Genomic DNA, 22018 nt, shown 5'->3' with positions numbered 1-22018 from the left:
AACGTGAGACTGACACAGCAGTGTTGTAAGCTGCTGAGTCACCGTTTCAAATCCTTTGAACAGCACTGAAAACAAAATGTTTCATCTCGAAAGCTTCATCCAGATATAATGATCAGTTTTAATTACTATACTCAGGTGCTGTGCTGATTATCTGTGTTTGCCTACTAACCTCTTTTCAAACTCAGAGCTCTTACCAACACTTTTTACTGTTTGCATTCAGGCCATTGCAGGACGTTTGACAGCTGCTGCTTATTTCACTGTATGTGAAGCAGGACTGGAGCTCACCGCACATTAACTTTCATGAGATAGTTCCTCACCCCTACAACCTCACATGCTCCCACACCGTTATTATGCCTTTTCAACAAAACCAATAAATGTGGGTCAATGCTGTCAGAGCAATTTCAGCCCCTAAAGTAAATATCTTTAAATATTTTTGTAGTAAAGTGAAGACTGACTGTGTTGTATGTAGGAGAGTTTGCCATATAATAATAATAATAATAATAATAATAATAATAATAAATGAAACAGATACAATAGGGCCTTCACACTCTCAGTTCTCGGTCCCTAATAACTTTATCTAAATGAAATGTATGAATACAACAAGAAACTGTTTATTTAATTGTTTAATTAAAAGTAATAACCATAGCACAAAACAAAATCTGTACAAGATTAACAGAAGTAAACATCATAAACAGTTAATGCAAAATCATTGTTCGTCCTCTTGAATTAAAAATTGTTGTTTAACTTGAACAATTTGTTGCTATAAAGAGGCCTAATTACAAAAGGTGTGCTACTGTGCTATTGTGTAAGTATTTGTGGACCTGACTTTTAAGAACCTACAAAGAGAAACAACTGATGATCCAGTGAAGACACTATGAGCAGACTTACTGAATGGAGCAGAGATTTTATTGAGGATTGACAGAAAAGTGCATCAAGCAGGAGATGATCTTATGTGGAACAACAGAATAGAGAGAATTTGAACAAATCAAATCTAACATGAAAGGATCCAAATGTTTCCACTCAGCCTGAGTCATCAGAAATATTTCAAGCAGTCAATCAGAGCATGAACACACATGAAGAATCCAAGGTATCAATCAGATGAAAGAAGATCAGATTTCAGGACTGGACTCTTCACAAACACTGACGAGTCAAAGTTGGATTTCTAGTCCCCATCTCTCTCATCATGCAATGATATTTGTACTGTTACTGTACATCAATTAATCGTGTATTATTAGTTGAACACAATTTTAAAATGTTGCATGCAGTGACTTTTACATAAAGCTAGGCTATGCTTATTTTTTAAGAATATTAAAATGCATTAATAACATAAGAAAAAACAATCTGCTGAATTAAAAGGCTTGAGCATTATGTGATACAGTTAACTGTCATTAGCTATTGGAAGATTAAAATATGATTAACAATTAAAGGTGGAGTTTTTTTCAAACAACAACATCCATACATCACATGGTGTCATATTAGACAAGTGCTGCTGAGCCTGCACCTGCTTAACTTGCCTGTATTATTAGACAAGACATGCTCCCCTCTCCATCATCATCATAACCTTCCTGGCTAATATGAAATATTATATAATATATAATAATATTATTAATTATATAATTAATTATATAATAATATTAAATAAGTTATCAAACACTTTTTCAAACTCATCACACATGTTAGTAAATGTGGTTAACTAGAGGAAATTCATTTGTTGGGATGAAAAATCACTGAATCTCGTTTATTCCACACATGGTGCAGACAGTAATTGATGTCAGAGAAGTGAACACAGACCAGGGATTTACAAGCACAGATCAGCATTTTATACACAAAGTGCACGTGCAAACAACCAGAAAACAGCTGCTGACCTCTCAGCTTACCCAGCTCCTGGATATCGACAAACCCATAAAATAGAGACTACAGTTTCCTATGAGCATGAAACAAGTGCAGCTTTCAGCATCGATAGCTGGTTGCTGACACAAGATGGGAGTAATGTAAAGGATGGATGCAAATGAGTGAGGAACTTAATAATGGTGCAGTCTGGGATGAAAAGAGAGAATTTTATGTTTGTTTATTTATTAAGTTGACAAGTCTTGCTTGACCTAAAAACCCAGTGTGGTTTTTTGTGCAAATTTCCATATTTATCAAACAAAAATTAATCAAGAAAGCGAATGATTTGATGTTTAAAGTATCTCCACAGCTCAAAATCAGATTTTTAAAAGTTTTAACTTTAGTGAATCTTTGTTTTTTCACTTTTTTTTGACCACACTATAAGTGTACTGCAGAGCTACTTTGGTTCCTTCATCCACTCTGCTTCTCATCTCCTCTAGTTTCTGGACCTTCTCTGTGTTTCCTTCCTCATCCATCTTTTCAATCAGGAAGTCCAGGTGGATAATAGTGGACGCTGAATCAGCTTTCAGAGCGATCTGCTCCAGTCTGACAAGATGTTGGTAGGACTCATCCAGGAACTGTGACTTCTCTGCTGTCAGTTGGTTCATTTCACGTTCAAGATTTTGCAACAAGCTCAGTGTGTTTTGACTTTCTGCCTTGTGCTTTTCATACTTCTGTTTCACATCTTCTATAGCCCTCTGAATTTTTCTTGTCTTTGTCACATAGATCCAGTTTTCTTTCACATGATCTAATGCAAGACACTTCCCAGTGCAAACAGTGCAGCAGCCATCTTTCATGACCTCACAGTGTTTAGCATACCAGGCCATTGTGCATCCAGGATAGTGACAGTTCTCTTCGCAGATTGGACAGCAGACAGCTCCTCTATAAAAAACGAAATACATTCCACCATTTATATGTTTTTTATCTTTGTAGACTTCATCAAGTTCAACAGTGAAATTCTGATGTTTTTTCATCCCTTCTTTATGTTTCTTCAGAGCTTCTTGAATCTGTCTGATTTCTGACTGCTTTAGTTCAGTGAGTTTGATTCTTTCTTGCAGGTTTTGGATGCAGGCTGTTAGTCTGATCCGTTCATTGAGAACATCCACAGTTTTGTCAAGTTTTTGAGGTGATGCTTTTTCCAGAAAATCTGTGAAATCTCTCATTCCTTTCTCTGATATTTGACCAGCAATTTTCATGTATTCTCCTTCCTCTGTTCGGTCTTCATGCTGGCAGCTATTAAACAGGAAGTGAACAGGCTGGTTCTTCTCATTTTTGGCACAGTTTATTTTTGCTGCTTCAAGAGCTTGAAAAGCATTTTTAGGACGTCTTCCATCTGAGTGTGTGATGAGAGCTACAATGCTTTTCTCCATGTCTTTTCCAAACAGAGACATCACTGAATCAAAGATGTATGACAGTCGGTCACTCAGTCGATTAACACTCGCCTTCATCACCAGACCCACTGCATGAACTTCATGAACTCCATCCTCTGATCGGAACAAGTCAAATAATCTTTGAATGACAATCTCATCACATCCAATCCCTCTGGTGTCTCCGTATCCAGGAGTATCGATGATGGTCAGAGAGTAGGGCAGAGTTTTATCTTCAAAACCAAAGATCTCGTACACAATCACATCCGAAGTCTGACTTTCTGTCTGACTTGTATTTACGTTTTCTACGATCTGAAACCAGACTTCATCCTCCCACTTCACTCCCATGGTGTAATTGACCAGAGCATTGATCAAAGTGGATTTTCCTGTTCCTGATTCACCCACAAGTAAGATGGTTTTATTTGTTTTTATCACATTTTTTTCACCAACAGTCATTCTTGTCAAAGTTCCAAATGTCTCTTTCTTTGGTCTCAGCTGGTAGACAGCAGGAAATCCTGAAGAGATCAGATCAACATTTTCATCCTCTGATAATCTGTTACTGATCCTGCATAGAAGAAAAAATAGACTCATTACTTGCTTAAAGTGATTATTTACATGTTAGGAGTCCAAAAAAATCTTCTTGTGATTGCTTTGGCCATGCACAAAAAGTGCTAACTGGTCTCCAAACACTTCCCAACTAATAACAGCTGAGTCTACAAAAAAAAACAGAAATGGAGAATGTTGCCTTCAGAGTAAAAGTTGCTGCTTTTGAAATGAAAGACCTAGCTTTTACTTTGAAGTTGAACATTTTCCATTTCTGGTTTGAATGACACTTTTGCAAGTTGTCTTGCTGCTCAGTTGGTGAGTGATTTTAGAAAAGTCAGGATCTCCCAGACAACCTGTGGATGACCACAGTAATCTGCTAGTAACCAAACCAATCACAAGCAGGATTCTGGGTAAGCAGACTCTTTGCGACTGATTTCGTTTAGGGAAATCATTCTCCAAGTCTGTGTGACCGAAGTTAGCTTAAAAAATAAACAGTGGCACAGGTCCAGCGATGGAGCAGCTTCAACCTTACGTAGGCTCTCGAGACACTCGGCTACAGTACATTTGCATAGTCATTATGCAAATGTACTGTTTATAAGATTGGGGAAACCTGCAGTCAGCTGAGACTGAAGAAGTCACTTGGATGACTGACAAAACGTTTCTCCCACAAAACTCTACGTCCACATGAACAGAATCAACTTTTGGAGAGAGCAGGTAAACAAATTCCACACAAAGACGTAAACACAATGCGTGGACCCGACCCGTCAGAATCTGTGAGATGTCGGCTTTCTCACCTGACAGAATGTACGAAGACACGCCGGCGGGGCTGAAAGCAGACATCTCACAGATTCTGATGCTGTAGGTCTCATCACTCTCCAACCAAAATTGACTGAACCAGCAGCAAAAGATCAAATCTACGCTGCATATTTGATAAATATTGTCATTAATTTCTTCTTATCTTTGCTGTTTTGCTTCTATGATAAAATCACACTTCCTGCACAGCTCTCTCTCTCTCTGTCTGTCAGTGTACTAAAACAGTTTCCCATCTCAAATCTCTGTTTTCTGCATTATTCACTCGCTTATTACGCATCAGCTTTTTTTTTTTTTCAAAAATGAAAAATGAAAGTCTCATTTCTGCTGTTCAATACCGAAGAAATTTAGACTTTTTAAAATTATGCCAAATTGCAAAACTCTTAGCTGTGTCTAAAAAAACATTTGTAACATTACTCTGTTTCACTTCAGCAGCATCAGTTACTGTTCATATGTTGATTCATGGTTTTCTTTCATTTTTGTTCTACTGCAGAATATTTTTAAGGTTATCTGCTATAAAAAGCCAGGTCAGGAAAATCTCCTTCATGTTTTTCTGTGTTTTATTGTTACTTTGACACAAAGGCATCTGCTGTGATGTTTACACCTCTGATGAATTCTCACAAGTATCAGCTTTCTTTTTATAGATATAAAAATATGAATATGTACTGATAAGTGATCAGAATTATAATATTTCTGACTGTCTGAGGCAAAATGTCCCCAATTCAAATCGAGTCGGATCGAAATTGGAGATCGAATCGAATCAGGACCTTGTAAATTGAAACGATGTTAGAAATCAGAGACGATACCCAGCCTTAATTTGTAGTTACTCAGCTACATACATTCCTGCTCTTTAGGCTGCAGGTCTGGTCTTTCACTCTTCTTTCCTATAGTGTCAAATTCAGCTCATTTTGACCAGAGTCATTTTCACTCTAGTCTACTTATTTTCTTGCCCACCGTCTCACAGCCAATCAACTGTAGGTGTTTGTGCTTTAAATCTCAGTGTTCAGGGCTCACAACAGAGAGTTTCTACTAAGTGTCCAGCTACTTCAGTTCTACCAACACCATCTAGACTCTGGGATCCTGCCCTACGTCCCTTCAGTTGTTGGACTCCAGTCTGTCAATTAGCAGTTTATTACTTCAACTCTGTACTTAAATAAATCTCTCAGATCATTTCTCCTTATTGAAGTGCTTTTAGTTGAATGTACATACCTTAATGCTGCTCTGGTTCTTTCATCCACTCTGCTTCTCATCTCCTCCAGTTTCTGGACCTTCTCTGTGTCTCCTCTCTCCTTCATTTTCTCAATCAGGAACTCCACGTGTACATAAGCTGACACTGAATTAACGTTCTGCTGCAGTGTGACCACAAGTTGGTAGGACTCATCCAGCCACTCTGACTTCTCTCTGGTTAGAACTTTCATGACCTCATTTAGACGTTTTAAAAGTTTCCCTTTGTTCTTAAACTTCATTTTTATTTCCTCTTTGGTTCCCTGAACTCTCTTTCTACTGGTCACATACCTCCACTTGTCTTTCACATGATTTGATGTAGGACACCTACGAGTACATGAAGTGCAGTGGCCCTCTTCCATAACCTCACAGGTTTCAGGGTTGCAGGCAATTGTGCATCCAGGATAGTGACAGTTCTCCTCACAGACCATACAGCAGACAGCTCCTTCATAAAACCCACCACGTATAAGTTGTTTCTCTTTGTAGACCTCATCAATTTCAACAGTGAACTTCTTATTCTCCTGTTTTTTATTCATCAGAGCTTGTTGAAACTGTTGGATTTCTGACTGTTTCAGTTCAGTCAGTTCAATTCTTTCGTGCAGGTTTTGGATGCAGGCTGTTAGTCTGATTCGTTCATTCAACATAAATGTCTCCAGTTGTTGAGGTGAAGTTTTCTCCAGGAACTCTCTTAATCGACGTAATTCTGTATTTGTTACTTTCCATGCATGCAATAGAAAAAACTCATTTTCATTTTTTCTCAGGACGTTCTGTTGGTTATTAAACAGGAAGTGAACAGGGACATTTTCCTTATTTCTGACACATTTAATATTTACATCATCAAAAGCTTTAAGTGTAGTTGTAGGTATTCCAATCCCTGAGTGTGTGATGAGAGCAACAGTGTTTCTCTCCACGTCTTTTCCGAATAAAGACAGCACTGAGTTGAAGATGTACGTGAGTCGGTCAGCAAGACGATTCTCCCCCGCCTTCACCACCAGACCCACTGCATGAACTTCATGAACCCCATCCTCTGATCGGAACAAATCCAATAATGTTTGCCTGACAATTTCATCATGTTTAATCCCTTTATTTTTTCCATATCCAGGAGTATCGATGATGGTCAGAGAGTAGGGCAGAGTTTTATCTTCAAAACCAAAGATCTCGTACACGATCAAATCTGATGTCTGACTTTGTGTCTGACTGCTCTTCTCTATGATCTCAAACCAGACTTTATCCTCCCACTTTACTCCCATGGTGTAGTTAAACAGAGCATTGATCAGAGTAGATTTTCCTGCTCCTGTTTCACCCACAAGTAAGATTGTTTTATTTGTCTTGTTTGGATTTTTTATACCTACAGTGACTGTTGTGAATGTTCCAAAGTTCTTTTTCTGCGGTTTCAGCTTGTAGACAGCAGGAGGTCCTGAACTGATCCACACACTGTTCGATGAGTTTTTCTTCATCCTGCAGAATAATCAAACAATTTATTCAGTATGAAATTATATGTCTGCATCATTTGTGTTTGTACATAATTTTTCATTTTCATTAAATTTATTTAATTTATACAAACTTATATGCTTATTAAAACTAATCGTTCTGCATAGATCTCACTGCATATTTGGAGTAAAGAAGTGATATAATAGATGATAAAACACAGTTTCTATCAATACATTTTCTACCTCTTGTCTGAAGCTGCGTCATGGGAACAGCAGCCTAACCAGAGAAGCCCAGACAACCTTGTCCCCATCCGCCTCCTTCGGCTTATCTGGAGAACACAGGTGTTCCCAGGCCAGCCGAGAAATGTCATCTCTCCAGCATGTCCTGGGCGTCCCCCAGAGTTTATCCTCTACTTCTGGTGGAACTTGCCCTTAACACTTCACCCAGGAGGAACCCATATCAGATACCCATATCACCTCAACTGGCTCCTTAGAACAGACTCAGGTCATACTCTGAGTCCCTCCTGAATGACTGAGTACCTCACCCCATCTCTAAGGGAGAACCCAGGCACTAGTATCCTTGATCTAAATGTTTTAGCCACTTCCCAGTGCTTGTGCCCATAGTTGATCCAAATATAGCTCAACCTGCAAATTGACAACTTCGGAGCCTCCCTTCATTGCACCTGTCAACCTCCTGCTCTGCTATTTCCTCATTCAAGAACAAGACCCTTAACTTCAGTAAAATTACTCAAACTCCGCCACTTGAGCACTTTTCCCAATTCTGTCTGAGACCTGTGGCCTCAGACTTAAAGGTGCTGATTCTCATTGCATGTGCTTCACCTGCAAACTGCTCCATTCCAAGATGAAGATAATAAATAAACAAAGTCAGCAGAAGCACAGAATTTGCAACAAAAAACTCAACTAAAGCTTATCAGACACAACAAGGCAAATCATTGCAAACAAACAGATTTTAACGTTGAAAAAAGTGAAACAATAAAAAAACAAAACCTCTGAGATTAAAAATACAGCACTGGGGTCTGCACAGAGCTCAGCTGGTAGGATGAATGTTAATAGCACTTTAAATGATTTGGAAATATTTTACAGCAGCAAATATGCAGAGATGCATATGGCATATGGCATTTGGTGAGCACTCACAAAGGCTGGAAACACTTTACCTGGTTTTTCACGTGCACTATTATTTGCAAACTTGTTTTTGATTCATGGTACCCTTTGCAATGAAATATTTTTAAAAACTGTGAAATGCATCTCAAACATGCCTCTTCATATGTCAGTTAAAAAAAACAAAAAAAACAAACCAAACCTGGCAAAGTCAGCTCTGAGTTTCACCCACTCTGAGCCGTGACAGGAAGGATTTGGTTTCTCACTTTTAGCTGGGTTAACTTGTGCATACTAAAGTTTCTGTGTGCATTAAAACAACACCGTTGCTTTGTAACATGATGACTGAATTCTGGTGCTGACCACAAAGTCTGACATCTGTCTAGAACAATGTCTCCAGCCATGTGAAGGTCAAAAAGGTCTGCTGTGGGCAAACTACTGTATTAGAATACCCTTATCAGTATGAGGGGGTGAACATAATCGCTTTCCAAAGTACAAAAACCTCCCACTGAGAGGACAGCTTCAGAATAACACAACCTTAATGTGTATGCAGTCTGTAAAGATAACACTGTTTTCCTTGGTACAGAGTGTCTACTACCCACCAGGAAGGCTGCAGATGGATTCATTCATTATTCTTTTGTAAACTGAACCTTTACTTGCGTGACAATAACAAACACTGAGCACCTCCCTGCATGGTCTCCAACATCAGCTTCAGAGTGTTTCTTGACTTGTAAACTATGATCCAGCTCAGCCCTTCAGGTCATCTGGAAAAGTTTGCCTGGTGATGTTGCTTACAGTGTAGGCTTTTCGATTGTGTAAAATAAGTGTGTCATATGATAATCCTTCGTCCAGGATGTTAACATTTTTCCTGAACAGTCACTATATTTTGTGGACACAAATCTTTGCCCAAGTACAGGCGGATTCTGTTCATGTTTTTGAGCTGCATAAACACAGCTCACAAACAGTCTGTCTCTAATGAGCAGCTGAGCTGATGTTGAATGATTCACATTAGCAACCTCTGCACTGTTTTTCTTGGTCTTCATGCATAAATTATACGAGAGTTTGCATGTTTTTGTTGGCTGAATACATTTCCAAACAGCAGATGATGATCTGCTGAAGGTGGACAAACCCTCCACCTTCGGGTGTGCCACACATTTGAATTTTGCTTAATATCTGTCTTTTAACAGAGTTACTCGTCCAGACTGGTCCAGGAAACTCAAAGCTGTGGTGGCAGCTGAGATGTGCATGTGGTTAGGTGCTGATTGTGCAGCCTGGTCTTGATGCTTCTTTCTATAAATTGTTCTTATGACTTTTTTTTCTTAATCTATTTTTTTTTGTCTGTATTGTCATTGTTTTACTACCTCAGAGGATGTCATGTTCTACTGATACTTAAGGTGGCAGTAATTCATTTACAAGCTGTTTGACCACAATTAAAGATGAACAACAGCAGGCGAGTAACTACCAGGGATCAGCTAATGAAGTGTTGTGGTCACTCACTCTGTTGCCATGGTGATTATGTGGCTGAAGGAGTCTTCACACAGCGATGCTTAAACAGGCGTTGGTCTCTAGGAAAAAAAATCAAGTGTTTATTTGATATTGACGAGGACACTTAAATACAGAACCTGTGTTTGTTCCCCTCTGTGATGCTCTCACATCATCTGAGTGCAGAATTTCTCAGTGTCAGAATTACAGAGAGATTCTGTCATACTGAGAGACTGAGAGTTTGTTCTTTCTGCATTCATCTAGGTTTCTACAGTTTATTGTACAAAAATGAACCGTGCTCACTCATGAATACATCTGTAGATCTATAAATAGAAATATAAATCACATTTAAATTTTGCTTTCCTGCTTTAAGTTTTCTGTTATTCAAAGGTGTTTTAGTTTTTGATGATAACTTTTCTCCTGCTTTCCACACTGTTAGATTTATTTATTGAATAATTCGGTTCAGTTTTTGTGAAATCATTTAGTCTGAGTTTGAATCTTAGCTTCTTACCTGTCGTCTTGGTTTCAGGAAGCTCTCTGAGGCTGAGGAGGCAGAGAGATCAGAGGGGCGTGAGTGTTCAGAGCTTTTATACTGACAGGAAGAGACAGATACTGTGTGATCACATGATCTCACAGCAAGTCACGGCATGAGTTGCTGTACCTACTTTTCAAAATGAAGACTTTCACAGGTCTTTGAAAAAGTACCCGTAGGTGGCAGTGGGGCATGTTTAGAAACGTTACCTCAACCTTTTCAATTATTTACTATAATCCCAGTTATGTGAACATTAAGGGCAATGCCTGCAAAGATCAAACACTTAAATAGCCGAGTCTTGTCCTTGTATGTTCATATTGCTCCACAAGCTCTAAAGAAATAAGGAAATGTGGATTTTCTCAGACATTCGTTTTAGTAACACTCAGCCAAATTTAAAATATTATTATTATTATTTCTTTTTCTTTAGAAAAAATGTATTAGCATTTTCAGTATTTCATTTCATCTATTAACATTTTCCTTTATATTATGATGCTGGATTATTTTGATACTAACGAAATCTAATTTTATTAAAGCAGAAATGGTTAAGTAACAGAATTCGCCAAATAATCCTCTAATTTTTTAAGATTTCTGCATTATTAAGGTGATCTGATGATAGTTACCAATGATACGCAGCACAGGACACATGATTTGGGTGTGCCTCATACTTCAGGACCTCACACAATACCAGCGACATCTATCAGAAATAAACCCTTAAATCAGAAATATATTGATCACTGCTTTATTGTTTTCAGAGAGAAACATGGGTGTAAAAACCTGAGCTCATTATTTTGGTTATCAGGCCTGCATCACTCTGTCCCTGGTTTTTGAGCTGCTCTTGGCAGAAAGCTGGTTATTAATGAACTCTCTGGGTCTTTGTATATCAATGCTAATCCTGTCGCTCACCCTGCGACTGGCATCACAATAATTAGCCCTGCTTTGTAAATCGGTTCCATGGCAAATAAACTGCTGATCAGATGTTCTTCCAGCAGTCTGAGGTTCAAAGTTGAGTTTTGTGTTCAGCTCTTATTGTTGTTTTTGGAACTTCTAAACATTTTAGCAACTTATGGTATGACATCACATCCCATGCGCCACCTTGTCAGTTTTGCTGATTGTTTTCATTGAAGTCTTGGATGATCCATTGCTGTAAATTATGGGATGGCTTTTTCTCCTGTCCTTTCATAAATTTAATAAATGGTTCCAGTATATCCATTGCTGAAGGAGGGAATAAAGGCAGCACTGAAGATTTCTGTGGCAGAAACAAGCTTCCATAGTTTTTTGCCTTTTCTTCTCTGGGAGCTTGTTGAAGAGTAATCTGCTGATTGAGTTCAATGTGTTCTGTTTTAAAAGCTCACTCCTACCTGCAGTCTCTTTCTGATGCTTGGGTCTGACAGTTTTTCTCCTAGACTGTCCCAGACGGTCATACTGAGAAGAAGGGATATGCTGGATCAATTACAGCTCCCAGTCAGCTCGGAAGCACAAAGGTGGATGTGTTCAATGTTTAGTTTTCATTGCTCTTTATGCCTGGGAGCGTTTTACTTAGTGATATTAAAGTTTAAATGAAATAGAGTCATTGCACAGACATGGTTCAACCACAACTGAGAAAGAAGGCGAAGAAAATAAAACAAACATTCTCACATGCATCAAAAACTGTTCACATTTCTTCCAAAAAAGCCTTTTTCACTTTGCAAAAACTTAGGGTTAGGGTTTTGGTCCTCACCATGACCATTTAGAGTTCACTGGGTTAAAATTTGGAAACAATAATCCTAAAGATATCCAGCAGGTGGAGCTAAAGAACAACGTTTTTCCTCCATTAAGTATACACAAATTGGTCAAAAGTGCTCTGAGATTGGAAGCACACTTCGTTACGTCAGAAGATTCAGAGAAGTGAGGAAGGAGGAAACTTCCAGGTGGTGTCCATGCAATCTGTGAAATTCATGTAAGTGAGATTATGTCAGTTTCAGGGAAATAATGAAAAGCTATGAAATGTTATTTTTAAAAAAAACTAAAAAGGTGTATATAATTTTGTCTTGTCTGTATTGAAGGTAACATCCGTTCTACAAGCCCGAGCTAAAAATGACCATAAATGAAATTAGGTTAGAAGGCCACAGGGGGCTTAAATTTCTGTAATATTCTGAGAAATTCTAAAATTAAAATAATGAGCATACGCCATTTTTCTGTGCTGATGGTGGATGCAAAGCTTTCTGAACCTGTGTTGAAAACTAGTCATTATTTGTAAGCAAAAAAGGCCATCTGCTGCTCATATCCAGGGACTGCACTCTCATGGTGGTTTCACTGCACTGACTGTATTGCATTAAGCATCACCAACTAGTAGTACCCTCAAGGATTAGTAGGCACATTGTAGAGTTATAAGAAAGGGTTTTTCTGGTCTTGACAACTTGTGATAAAAACAATCACGCCAAAATGCATTATTGTACTTTGTATCAATCAATGAAAAAAACACAGTGACAGAAAATAAAGATTTAAAGTACACAAACCTCATGAACTGGCATCCAGAGGGGCTAAATAGTCTTTTATGTTCATAGTATCTTCTTCTCTATCTCCTGTCTCACTTATTTCTTCTATTTATCTCATTTGGGGCGTTTCTTTCTCTATGTGTGGAGCTAACCTGGATCATTGGCTAGTTTAAAGGGGTCAGGTGGAGACAATTCTATGGTTTACCACAAGATGGCGTAAAAGAGTAAGATTTGCACATACAGATCAACGAAGCATTAAATGTAAAAGACTGACTGTCCGCTGTTTTTGCTGAAATCCACTCCAACATCCAGCTGAAGCTCATCTGAGGTTTCAGCTGAATAAAAGAACCTCCAGGAACTCGAAGGGTGAAATAATCAGAACTGAGTCAAGAATGGTCCATCAGTAGCTCTCTGTCACACACAATCATTGATATTTAATGTTATTTTATAATACATAATTTGTAGTTTCTATTTCATGATGCTGGGTTTCGCAGACAAGTCTCCCTTAATGGCTTAACTGCGGTAGTTTGTCACCTAAGATCATCACGCTGCCCCTTTGATTGTCCCCCCCCCCCCCAAGCTTGCTTAAAACACTTTCAATACTGTTGGGCCTTTTATCCTGAGATTAATTAATACGTCCCTTGCTACAGGCTGTCCCATCGTGCTTTAAACAAGCTATAGTTCAGCCTCTTCTTAAAAAACATAATCTGGACACAACTGTTCTGTCCAATTACAGGCCAATCTCAAAGCTTCCTTTTCTTTCTAAAGTTCTGGAGAATGTGGTCTACTTACAGTTGCAGGCCCACCTTGATTTTAACAAGATCTCTGAAAAATGTAATTTAAATCTGGTTTTAAATTACTACATAGGAGTGTCATTTTTCATAGTTAGATGCCTGGCTGACAACTGTATAAAACAAAAACTACACACAATATTCGAAGCACATAGTGCACACTGTGGGAATTTACGACTGTGCGTAAATCCCCCTAATATTGGTATGATCCGAGCTCAGACACTAAGCGACTGAGCGAGGGGGCGGGGCTGCCTGCTAGTGCGCTGTTGGAGAAGCGCAGCGAGGCAGACAGAGGAGAACTGAAGTTCGACCAGGTACCAAAGCAAATTATTCGTACTGTACAAATAATGTAAATATGACAGTGTATCACGAAAGATTGATATCAAACTGATCACTTAACTACGTTAATTACGTTACTTGCTCTTCAGGTGAATCAACAAATGGCGAAATGAAAAGCCGAACAACAACAATGCTGTTTCTTTAGAGCAGGGGTCGGCAACCCTAGGCACGTGTGCCACAGTTGGCACGCGAAGGGTTAACTGATGGCACGGCCATAGCTGGACTGGCCATCGGGCATACCGGGCATTTGCTCGGTGGCCCGATGACTTTTTTTTTTTGTAACAGTATAAACAATGAAAGGTGGTGGATTGGCCAGATGCTGGTGTGTAAAAATAACTCAGTTGTGTGGTAGTGGCATCGCGGACCTTCCACAGATTCAGTAAAATTAACAAGTAGTGGAGGCCAGCAGGTGGATGAGGGAGATGGAGGCAGGACGAGGAGAGACCCGAGGCGGCCGCCGGTCCGAGTGTCAGGCAGTAGCGGTCCTAGCCTGTTTGGCGCCCTGGGCGAACACCCCCTCTGGCGCCCCCCCCCCCCTCCTCACACACACGAAGAGAGAGACAGAGTATGCATTGTATGCAAACATTGTATGCAAACGTTGTATGCAAACGGCTACTAAACAGACATCATAATTCGTCATACAATGAGAACAGGACAAATCAACAATTGACAATGACTAATTAATATTATATTATTGTATATATTGTTTGGAGTTTAGTCTGTTACTGTTACTATTTTTACCATTTCTTCTTGGAGGAACTGTGACCCAAATAATTTCCTTAGGGATTAAGAAAGTATCCTGATTCTTAATGTTTTAGGATACATGACCTGCCATTATCCAATGACACATCTGCTTACCTGTATCTTTTGCTCGTTTCTCCTTGTAGGAGTCATAATTAAATGTATTGAATTTTAATGATCACTCGGTTTTCATTTGTTTGGTTGCTATGGTGATGTGTAACGGGAGTCACGTGGGTGCTAGCGGCAACATTAAGAGGGCGTTGTCAGTCCGTCTTTCACTGGTTTGATTTTGACAGAGAGGAGGGCTGGGTAGCCGTAGTTTTTGTTGACCGCAGCACAACGAGTTTCCCCTTGTTGCATTAGAGCCTGTGATGTTTTAAGAGTTTGAATCGTGAGCCGATCACATTGCTCTGTAAACTTTTCAAGCACTTTAATAAACAAGCAAGCAATTCCACCTCTCGCATTATTGCGTAAAGTTGAGAGGCAAATAGACAGGCTCAGTCCCCGGCCTCTAGAGACTGTGGAAGTCGCTACACTCCTCCTCTTCTTTTCTCACTTAAAAAATGAGAAAAGAAGTTTAAAAACGGGTTGTGTGTGAGACTTTAGATCAACAAAATATAAAATATACATTTTAAATTGTTATTGATCCCTTTACCCCTGGTCCTAAAGTGTATATTTATTTTCTTACTCTTCTTATATATATTGTTTGTTTACTTGCACTGTTGTAACTGGAGCCTCGTCGTCTCGTCTCTCTATATACTGGACTGTATGTAGCGGAGATGACAATAAAGTTTACTTTGACTTCAGCAGCGAGCAGGCGCACCGAGGGCTCTCGCGCTCACTTTTCGCGTATAGAATTTTGAAAAAACATCGGTGCAAATGATAAGTCTGTATCATAATGTCTGGTGTTTTCGTGTTTGTTGGTTTGTTTGTAATTTGTTTTATTTTGCGAGTTGGTAATTTTTGCTGCTCCAGCCAGCCAGAGCATCCCCCGCCCTCTCCTCCCTGTGCCGCAAGCAGCAGGCGCACCTCGCAAACGGAGGGCGCCCTTACTCCCAGCAAATGGGCGATAGAAAACCAATGCCATTCCCAATATGCGCTGGCATGATGTCGGGGCAGCATGAGAACGAGCCGCGATGCCGCCCCCACCACGATGCTGCCCCGGGCAACCGCCCGCGTCGCCCGTATCTAAAACCGCTACTGGTGTCAGGTAAGAAGTTATGACCTGCAGTCTATCTGGGTCAGATATAAACCAAGTTTACTGTTGAGGAGCTGTTCAGCATGGAGTCTCTGAACTTTCTTGGCTTTCATCAATTGAAACTAGAAGCCAAGAAAGTTCAATTAAGTTAAATTAAGTTTAACTTGTATTGCAGCAAATTACAAAAACAGCTGCCTTTGGGGTGTTTTCTATCATACAATACAATAATAAGTATGTAAGTTATTAATGAGCTGTGGAGCTGAGCAGCCCTTTGGTTCCAGAGACTCCTGAAACTCTTTCATGACTGCTGCTCTTCTAGGTGGTGAATGCATCAGCCTGTCATGTTGTTGTCACATATTCTTTTGTTATATTACATCATCATTGATGTCACAAATGGGTTTACCTGAGCAGGTTAACTCTGAGGCGAAGGGAAAGGGTTCAAACACACAGACGCTCCACAGAGCAGATGCTTTCTCCACACAGGCACTATTGATCCACCACATTGACCTGTGTGGAGCCTTCTCTCTCCTTCCTACAGAAACAGCAGAGCCACAGGCCAGATGTTCACAAATTACAGTGACTGCCTTCGGAGTCCACACAAACAACACCGCTGGCCTCCACTCTCCCAGATGTTTTAGCTCCAGTGTTCCTGCACAGCGACTGGCGCCGCCCACCAACCTGACAGACTCTGAACAGAAAAGGAATTTACTTCTGAAAAGATTAAAGTGAAACTGTTAATTATGCTTTTGTGATTCTTTATTTTTTAGTTTACCTTTTGATATGAGCTCATTGCAAGCTTGGACTCCTGAGAAGGACATAAGAAAAAAAAACATGAATATGAAGATGGATTTTACTTGGAGAGAGCAGTTCATCCTCTGATCCTTTCATATCTGTGTGTTATGATGATCTTGCTGTGTGTGCAGGTTGTTTGATGATCAAATCACAGAATGCTGACAGTTGATTTCTAATCCTACCTGACCTCCACAACAGCAGCAGACGGGGATCCATGATGCTCATTCCTGTCCAACAGGCTTCTCGTAAGTCCTCTCAAAGTCCCACTGACCCCTACATTTATGGTCCTATAACCTTGCACAGGCAGAAAGTTACATACTGGTTGTTTTCCAACAGTAAATATCAACCTGCACTTTGTTCCCTTTAAAATAAACAAACCAAACTAAAGTAGTTTTGTTCAAATTTGCTGCAAAATTTCACTTGAAGGGAAGTGAAATACTGTTTGTTTATGTTTTTATTTTGCTTATTAAAATACATTTTTCACTGCAACAACAGAGAATTAATTTTATTAGACAACAAAAGCATCTTATTACATAACAGAAAAAGTGTAGAATCATGTGAATAATTAATGTCCAAAAATGCTAATTACATCAGACATAAAGATTATGGGGTTTTTGTCAGCTAAGAAATTCATTGAGACATGAGATGAGCTCTTTAGAGGTTTTCCTTTGCTTCCCGAGTTTCGTCATCTTCAGCAGCACAAACATGGAGGTCACAGTCAGCTCAGGGTCCTCCTGTGTGCTGCTTGGCTGCAGAGACATGACAGCACACTGTCAGACCGACAATCAGACCGACTGCATCACTCAATCATCACTCATGTGTTCATTGCCCTCGAGTATAAATACACAACAGTGTGAGTAGCAGGACAGAAAGACCTGTGTCATGTGATCAAACACACTGACAGGAAGCACTCCATCATTATGTGAATCCAGTCTCCTTCTCTTGATAATACTGCACTTTATCCTCTGGATTCTGTGCTTGTGTCCCATCCTCCTCAGTTTGGGACATTAATTGCATTTTTCCTTTTAACTAAATATATTGCAATTGACCATAAACAAATGATACCATGGAAAAAAGGCTAAACAGCCACTTTAACACCCATAACAGAGATTTAAATCACACTAACATTTTTAGTATGGAGCAAGAAACACACATAACAGTTTATATATATATATATACAAAATGTAGTATTTCATACTGTGATATATAAAAGTGTCCATTTATGTACAGAAACACATTAAAAACATTCAAAGGTTATCATAAAACTGGTGATGGGATGAAGCTTCAGAGCATGTGCTGAGAAATCCAGGAAATGCTTAATGAAGCGCTCATTGAGGCTTGCCTCTTTACATGTGACTGACATCAGTTATGAGGTTTGAAGACCCGTTGGTTCAAATTGGTTCAAGTGCGGTTGTGATCTATGAACAATAAAATAAAGCGCAATGGACCCCTGAAAATGCATGTGTCAGTGTTCATCTTCACGATTTCTCCAAAGCCAGAGAAGTTATTACCAAAAAGAGAAAATGAGTCCAAGCACAGTGGAAAAATATTATTTCTTAAAAAACCACCACCATCATTATTCAAACATTGACTGATACACTGACAAGGTTTTTGACATTAATAGAGCCCTGTTTGCATCATGCAGGCCAATGACAATTAAGGTGTTGACCAGCGGGGGGGGGGGGGGGGGGGGGTGCATATGAAGCATCGAGAAAGGAACCTTTTTCTGAACCAATTGGATGAAAAACGTTAAATTCTCACAAGGTTTCATCTGGCCATTACTGCCTGAAGCTGTTATCGTGTTGAAAGGACAGCTCCAATTATCCTGCCGTTATAAAGACTGACAGTAAACAGCGCAGAGAGCAAAAAAGAGAGAATGCACGGACATGCTGTCATCCTGAACAAAACGGTCCAGGTAAGGGCTTGCCTTTTTTTGTTTTACCAAAAGACCTTTTCTTTTCCAACAAACGGACTCTGTAGTGAAACTTTACAGAGAAATAATGAAAGATGCAGCAGAATGGGAAAGCTGCTGATGTCTCGGTAGAAACACATCTGTAACAGCACATTTAGTGAAGTGTGTTTCATAAGCTGTTTACCACTCAGCAAACATCTGATCACCTCATAGATGTCACTAATGTGCTTACCTGAGCAGGTAAGATGCAGGATGCTGTAAGTGAATCCTGATGCTGCACACGCCCTTAAATCAGATCGAGACCGAACACAGCCTTGATTGAGAAACCATGTCTGGTTGTAAAAGGAGTTATCTCTCACTTCTACAGAAACCACAGAGCTGCAGTTTAAGTGTTTGCAGAAAACAGCTGCTTCATTCAGGATCCAGTCAGAGCCGTCCACAGGTCTCCACTCTCCCAGATGTTTTATCTCCAGTCTTCCGTCACAGCGACTGGCTCCTCCCACCAACCTCAAATCATAAGGCTCTGAACAGAAAGCAGAGAGTCATCAGTAAAAGAGTAAAGTGAGTTTAAACCACATCAAAGCTGCAGCTCCTCTTCTACCTGAGCAGGTGAGTCCAACAGCTTTGCCAGCTGAGCAGCTGTTTCTAGCTGAGCCTGAGCTTCTACAGTCCAGGAGAGCAGACTCATGGCCTCCACACTGGAACTCTTTGCTCCACACTGGAGCCTCCACTTCTCCATAGAGCGCCCCCTGGAGGACCGAAGGAGGCCCACAGCCGAGCTCCCTACAGACCACCTCTGCATCCTGCTGGTCAAAGTCAGCTTCACACACTGAGGACCAGCTCTGGTTAGACTTCACCTCCAGTCTGCCAGAACACAGACTGGAACCATTCAGCAGCCTGACAGAGTCTGGAGACATCAGAGAAGATCAAACAGAGAGAGATACTCAGAGTCAGCCCCCACTCAGTACATCATAAGTCCTTCATGTTTATTTCAGATTGGTTTTGATGGTCACATTGGATTTTGAGATTGTTCACTGAATATTTACCATTCTTGTTTAGCTGTGTAAAAAGACTAATGAAACCATCTGTGAAATAAAGGATCAGTGGTTTTTAAAACATAGGCTGACTGCAGTTTATAAAAACATCCAAAAGCAAAATTCTCACCTGACCACAATATTCTGAGACTATCCCTGCTTTTATGAAGGTAATGCTTCACTGGATGTGTCTGAAGATAGACGTCATAGAACCTGAACCCCAAAGCCCCAAAGCAAGAAATAAAAACAAAAAAAACTCTAAATACAGTCTCAGCTGGCTACTGACAGAATAGCAAAAATAATACCAGGGCAAGGCAGGAGGAAACTGACAGAAAAAAATATGACTAGATGAAAGCACACAGATCGACAAGCATGCAATATGAGAGATTAGGGAGGACATGACAAAGAACCAAGAAAAACTGATGGAAGGAAGAGGGAGGCCCTAGACAGATCCCCAGTCAACCAGTCTCTTCAGGAGCCATCCATCCCAGCACGTGCTGAGGACAAGGTCACAGGAACCCGGGGACTGTCAGAACCTTCTGCACTCCACATTGAGGAGGCCCAAGCTAAGCCAGACCACAACCCCAAGGGAGCAATTATGTCAAAACATCTGGCCATGCACCCCAGAATCATCGAGTACCCAACACCTCGGGAAAGCAGCGCTGACCAAAGGAAGCACTATGTGGTTTCTGATTTCTAAACCTTGGGCGATATGTAAAGGTAAATTTAAACCAATTAAAAGACAGAGCACACTTAGCCTGCCTGCACTTCAACCTTCTAGGATTCTCCAGGTAGGACAGGTTTTTGTGGTCTGTCCAGACTACAAAAGGCTGTTCAGCTAACTTCAACCAGTACCTCATTTTTGTATGTTTGATAAGCTGTATTCAACTTGAGAAGCCTCTGCTCACCTCATATATAAATCACTAATGTGCTTACCTGAGCAGGTAAGATGCAGGATGAGTTCAGTGATTCCTGATGTTACGCACACCCTTAAATCAGGACTAGACTCAATACAATCATTTTTGAGCCACCAGGTGCCTCTGGAATTGGTTTGATTTCTCTCTTGCTTCGAAAGCACAGAGCCACAGTTCAAACGTTCACAGAAAACCGCTGCTTCATTCAGGGTCCATTGAAAGGCATACACTGGTCTCCATTCGCCCATTTTCACCTCCAGTGTTCCGTCACAGCGACTTTCTCCTCCCACCAACCTCAAATCATAAGGCTCTGAACAGAAAGCAGAGAGTCATCAGTAAAAGAATAAAGTGAGTTTGAGCCACATCAAAGCTGCAGCTCCTCTTCTACCTGAGCAGGTGAGTCCAACAGCTTTGCCAGCTGAGCAGCTGTTTCTAGCTGAGCCTGAGCTTCTACAGTCCAGGAGAGCAGACTCATGGCCTCCACACTGGAACTCTTTGCTCCACACTGGAGCCTCCACTTCTCCATAGAGCGCCCCCTGGAGGACTGAAGGAGGCCCACAGCCGAGCTCCCTACAGACCACCTCTGCTTCCTGCTGGTCAAAGTCAGCTTCACACACTGAGGACCAGCTCTGGTTAGACTTCACCTCCAGTCTGCCTGAACACAGACTAGAACCATTCAGCAGCCTGACAGAGTCTGGAGACATCAGAGAAGATCAAACAGAGAGATCAGAGACAGCAGAAAAAGAAAATGATTAGATTCAAATAAATTTATTTAGAGGCAAACAACTGTGATCTCAAGATGCTTTATGTTGTAAAGTAAAGACTGAATAATAATACTAAGAAAATGGTAATAGTAAGGTTCAAAAAACCTTGTATGTGAGGAGCAGGATTTTAAATTAGATTCTGGATTTAACAAGGAGCCAATGCAGGGAAGTCAGTATAGGAGAAATGTGCTCTCTGTGTGTGTGTGTGTCCCTGTCAGCACTCTTGAATCAGCATTTTGGATCAACTGAAGGCTTTTCGGGATTTTTATAGGACATCTTGATAAAAATGAATTACAGTAGTCCAGTCTAAAAGTAATAACTCAATTCAATTCAAATGTATTAATAAAGAACAACAGCTACATCAATGCAATTGCATGAATTAGTTCCAAGGAGCTCGAAGGAGCACTGCTGAAAAAAACTGCTCAGGATTTTTCTGATATTGTGCCAATGACAGAAAGCAGTCCTACATATGTGTTTAATATGTGCACTGAAGGAGATATACTGATAAAAATGACTCCAAGGTTCCTCACAGTTTACTGGAGACCAAGGTAATGCCATCAAGAGCAAGTCACTGGTTTGATACCATATTTCTAAGAATTTTCAGGGCCGAATACAATAACCTCAGTTTTATCTGAATCTAGAAGCAGTGAGTTAGAGGTCATTGG

The 22018-nt window shown here is 40.2% G+C and overlaps 2 protein-coding genes and 1 pseudogene across 4 annotated transcripts in view; all 3 read right to left on the bottom strand.

Moving 5' to 3' along the window:
• The window catches only part of LOC146514816 (scavenger receptor cysteine-rich type 1 protein M160-like), a 238201-nt pseudogene that overhangs the window by 185291 nt on the left and 30892 nt on the right, over nt 1-22018 (bottom strand). The window contains exons 21-23 of the transcript XR_014874830.1: nt 20978-21283; nt 20612-20899; nt 19243-19548 (exon numbers count right to left, since the gene is read on the bottom strand). The product of XR_014874830.1 is annotated as a scavenger receptor cysteine-rich type 1 protein M160-like (transcript). The remainder of the gene's footprint in view (nt 1-19242; nt 19549-20611; nt 20900-20977; nt 21284-22018) is intronic.
• Nucleotides 889-3951, bottom strand: LOC146514818 (uncharacterized). Its single transcript, XM_085168081.1, has one exon. It carries the CDS (start codon nt 3843-3845, stop codon nt 2247-2249), a length of 1599 nt encoding a protein of 532 aa, XP_085024207.1. The 5' UTR covers nt 3846-3951; the 3' UTR covers nt 889-2246.
• On the bottom strand, nt 4993-16417 carry LOC146514817 (uncharacterized). 2 transcript variants are annotated; one of them, XM_085168083.1, is made up of 4 exons: nt 16341-16417; nt 10374-10405; nt 9878-9945; nt 4993-7292 (listed from the first exon to the last, which is right to left on the bottom strand). In XM_085168083.1, the coding sequence occupies exons 3-4, from the start codon at nt 9886-9888 to the stop codon at nt 5732-5734; spliced, it is 1572 nt and encodes a 523-aa protein (XP_085024209.1). In that variant the 5' UTR covers nt 9889-9945; nt 10374-10405; nt 16341-16417; the 3' UTR covers nt 4993-5731. The 2 variants fall into 2 exon arrangements, with proteins under 2 accessions (XP_085024209.1, XP_085024208.1); XM_085168082.1 differs by lacking the exon at nt 16341-16417 and having other exon boundaries at nt 9878-10786.

Source organism: Neolamprologus multifasciatus, chromosome 7 (genome assembly GCF_963576455.1).
Source record: "Neolamprologus multifasciatus chromosome 7, fNeoMul1.2, whole genome shotgun sequence".
Classification (NCBI taxonomy): Eukaryota; Metazoa; Chordata; class Actinopteri; order Cichliformes; family Cichlidae; genus Neolamprologus; species Neolamprologus multifasciatus.
The sequence above is the reverse complement of the archived record's forward strand: the minus strand, read 5'-3'. Positions and strand labels throughout refer to the sequence as shown.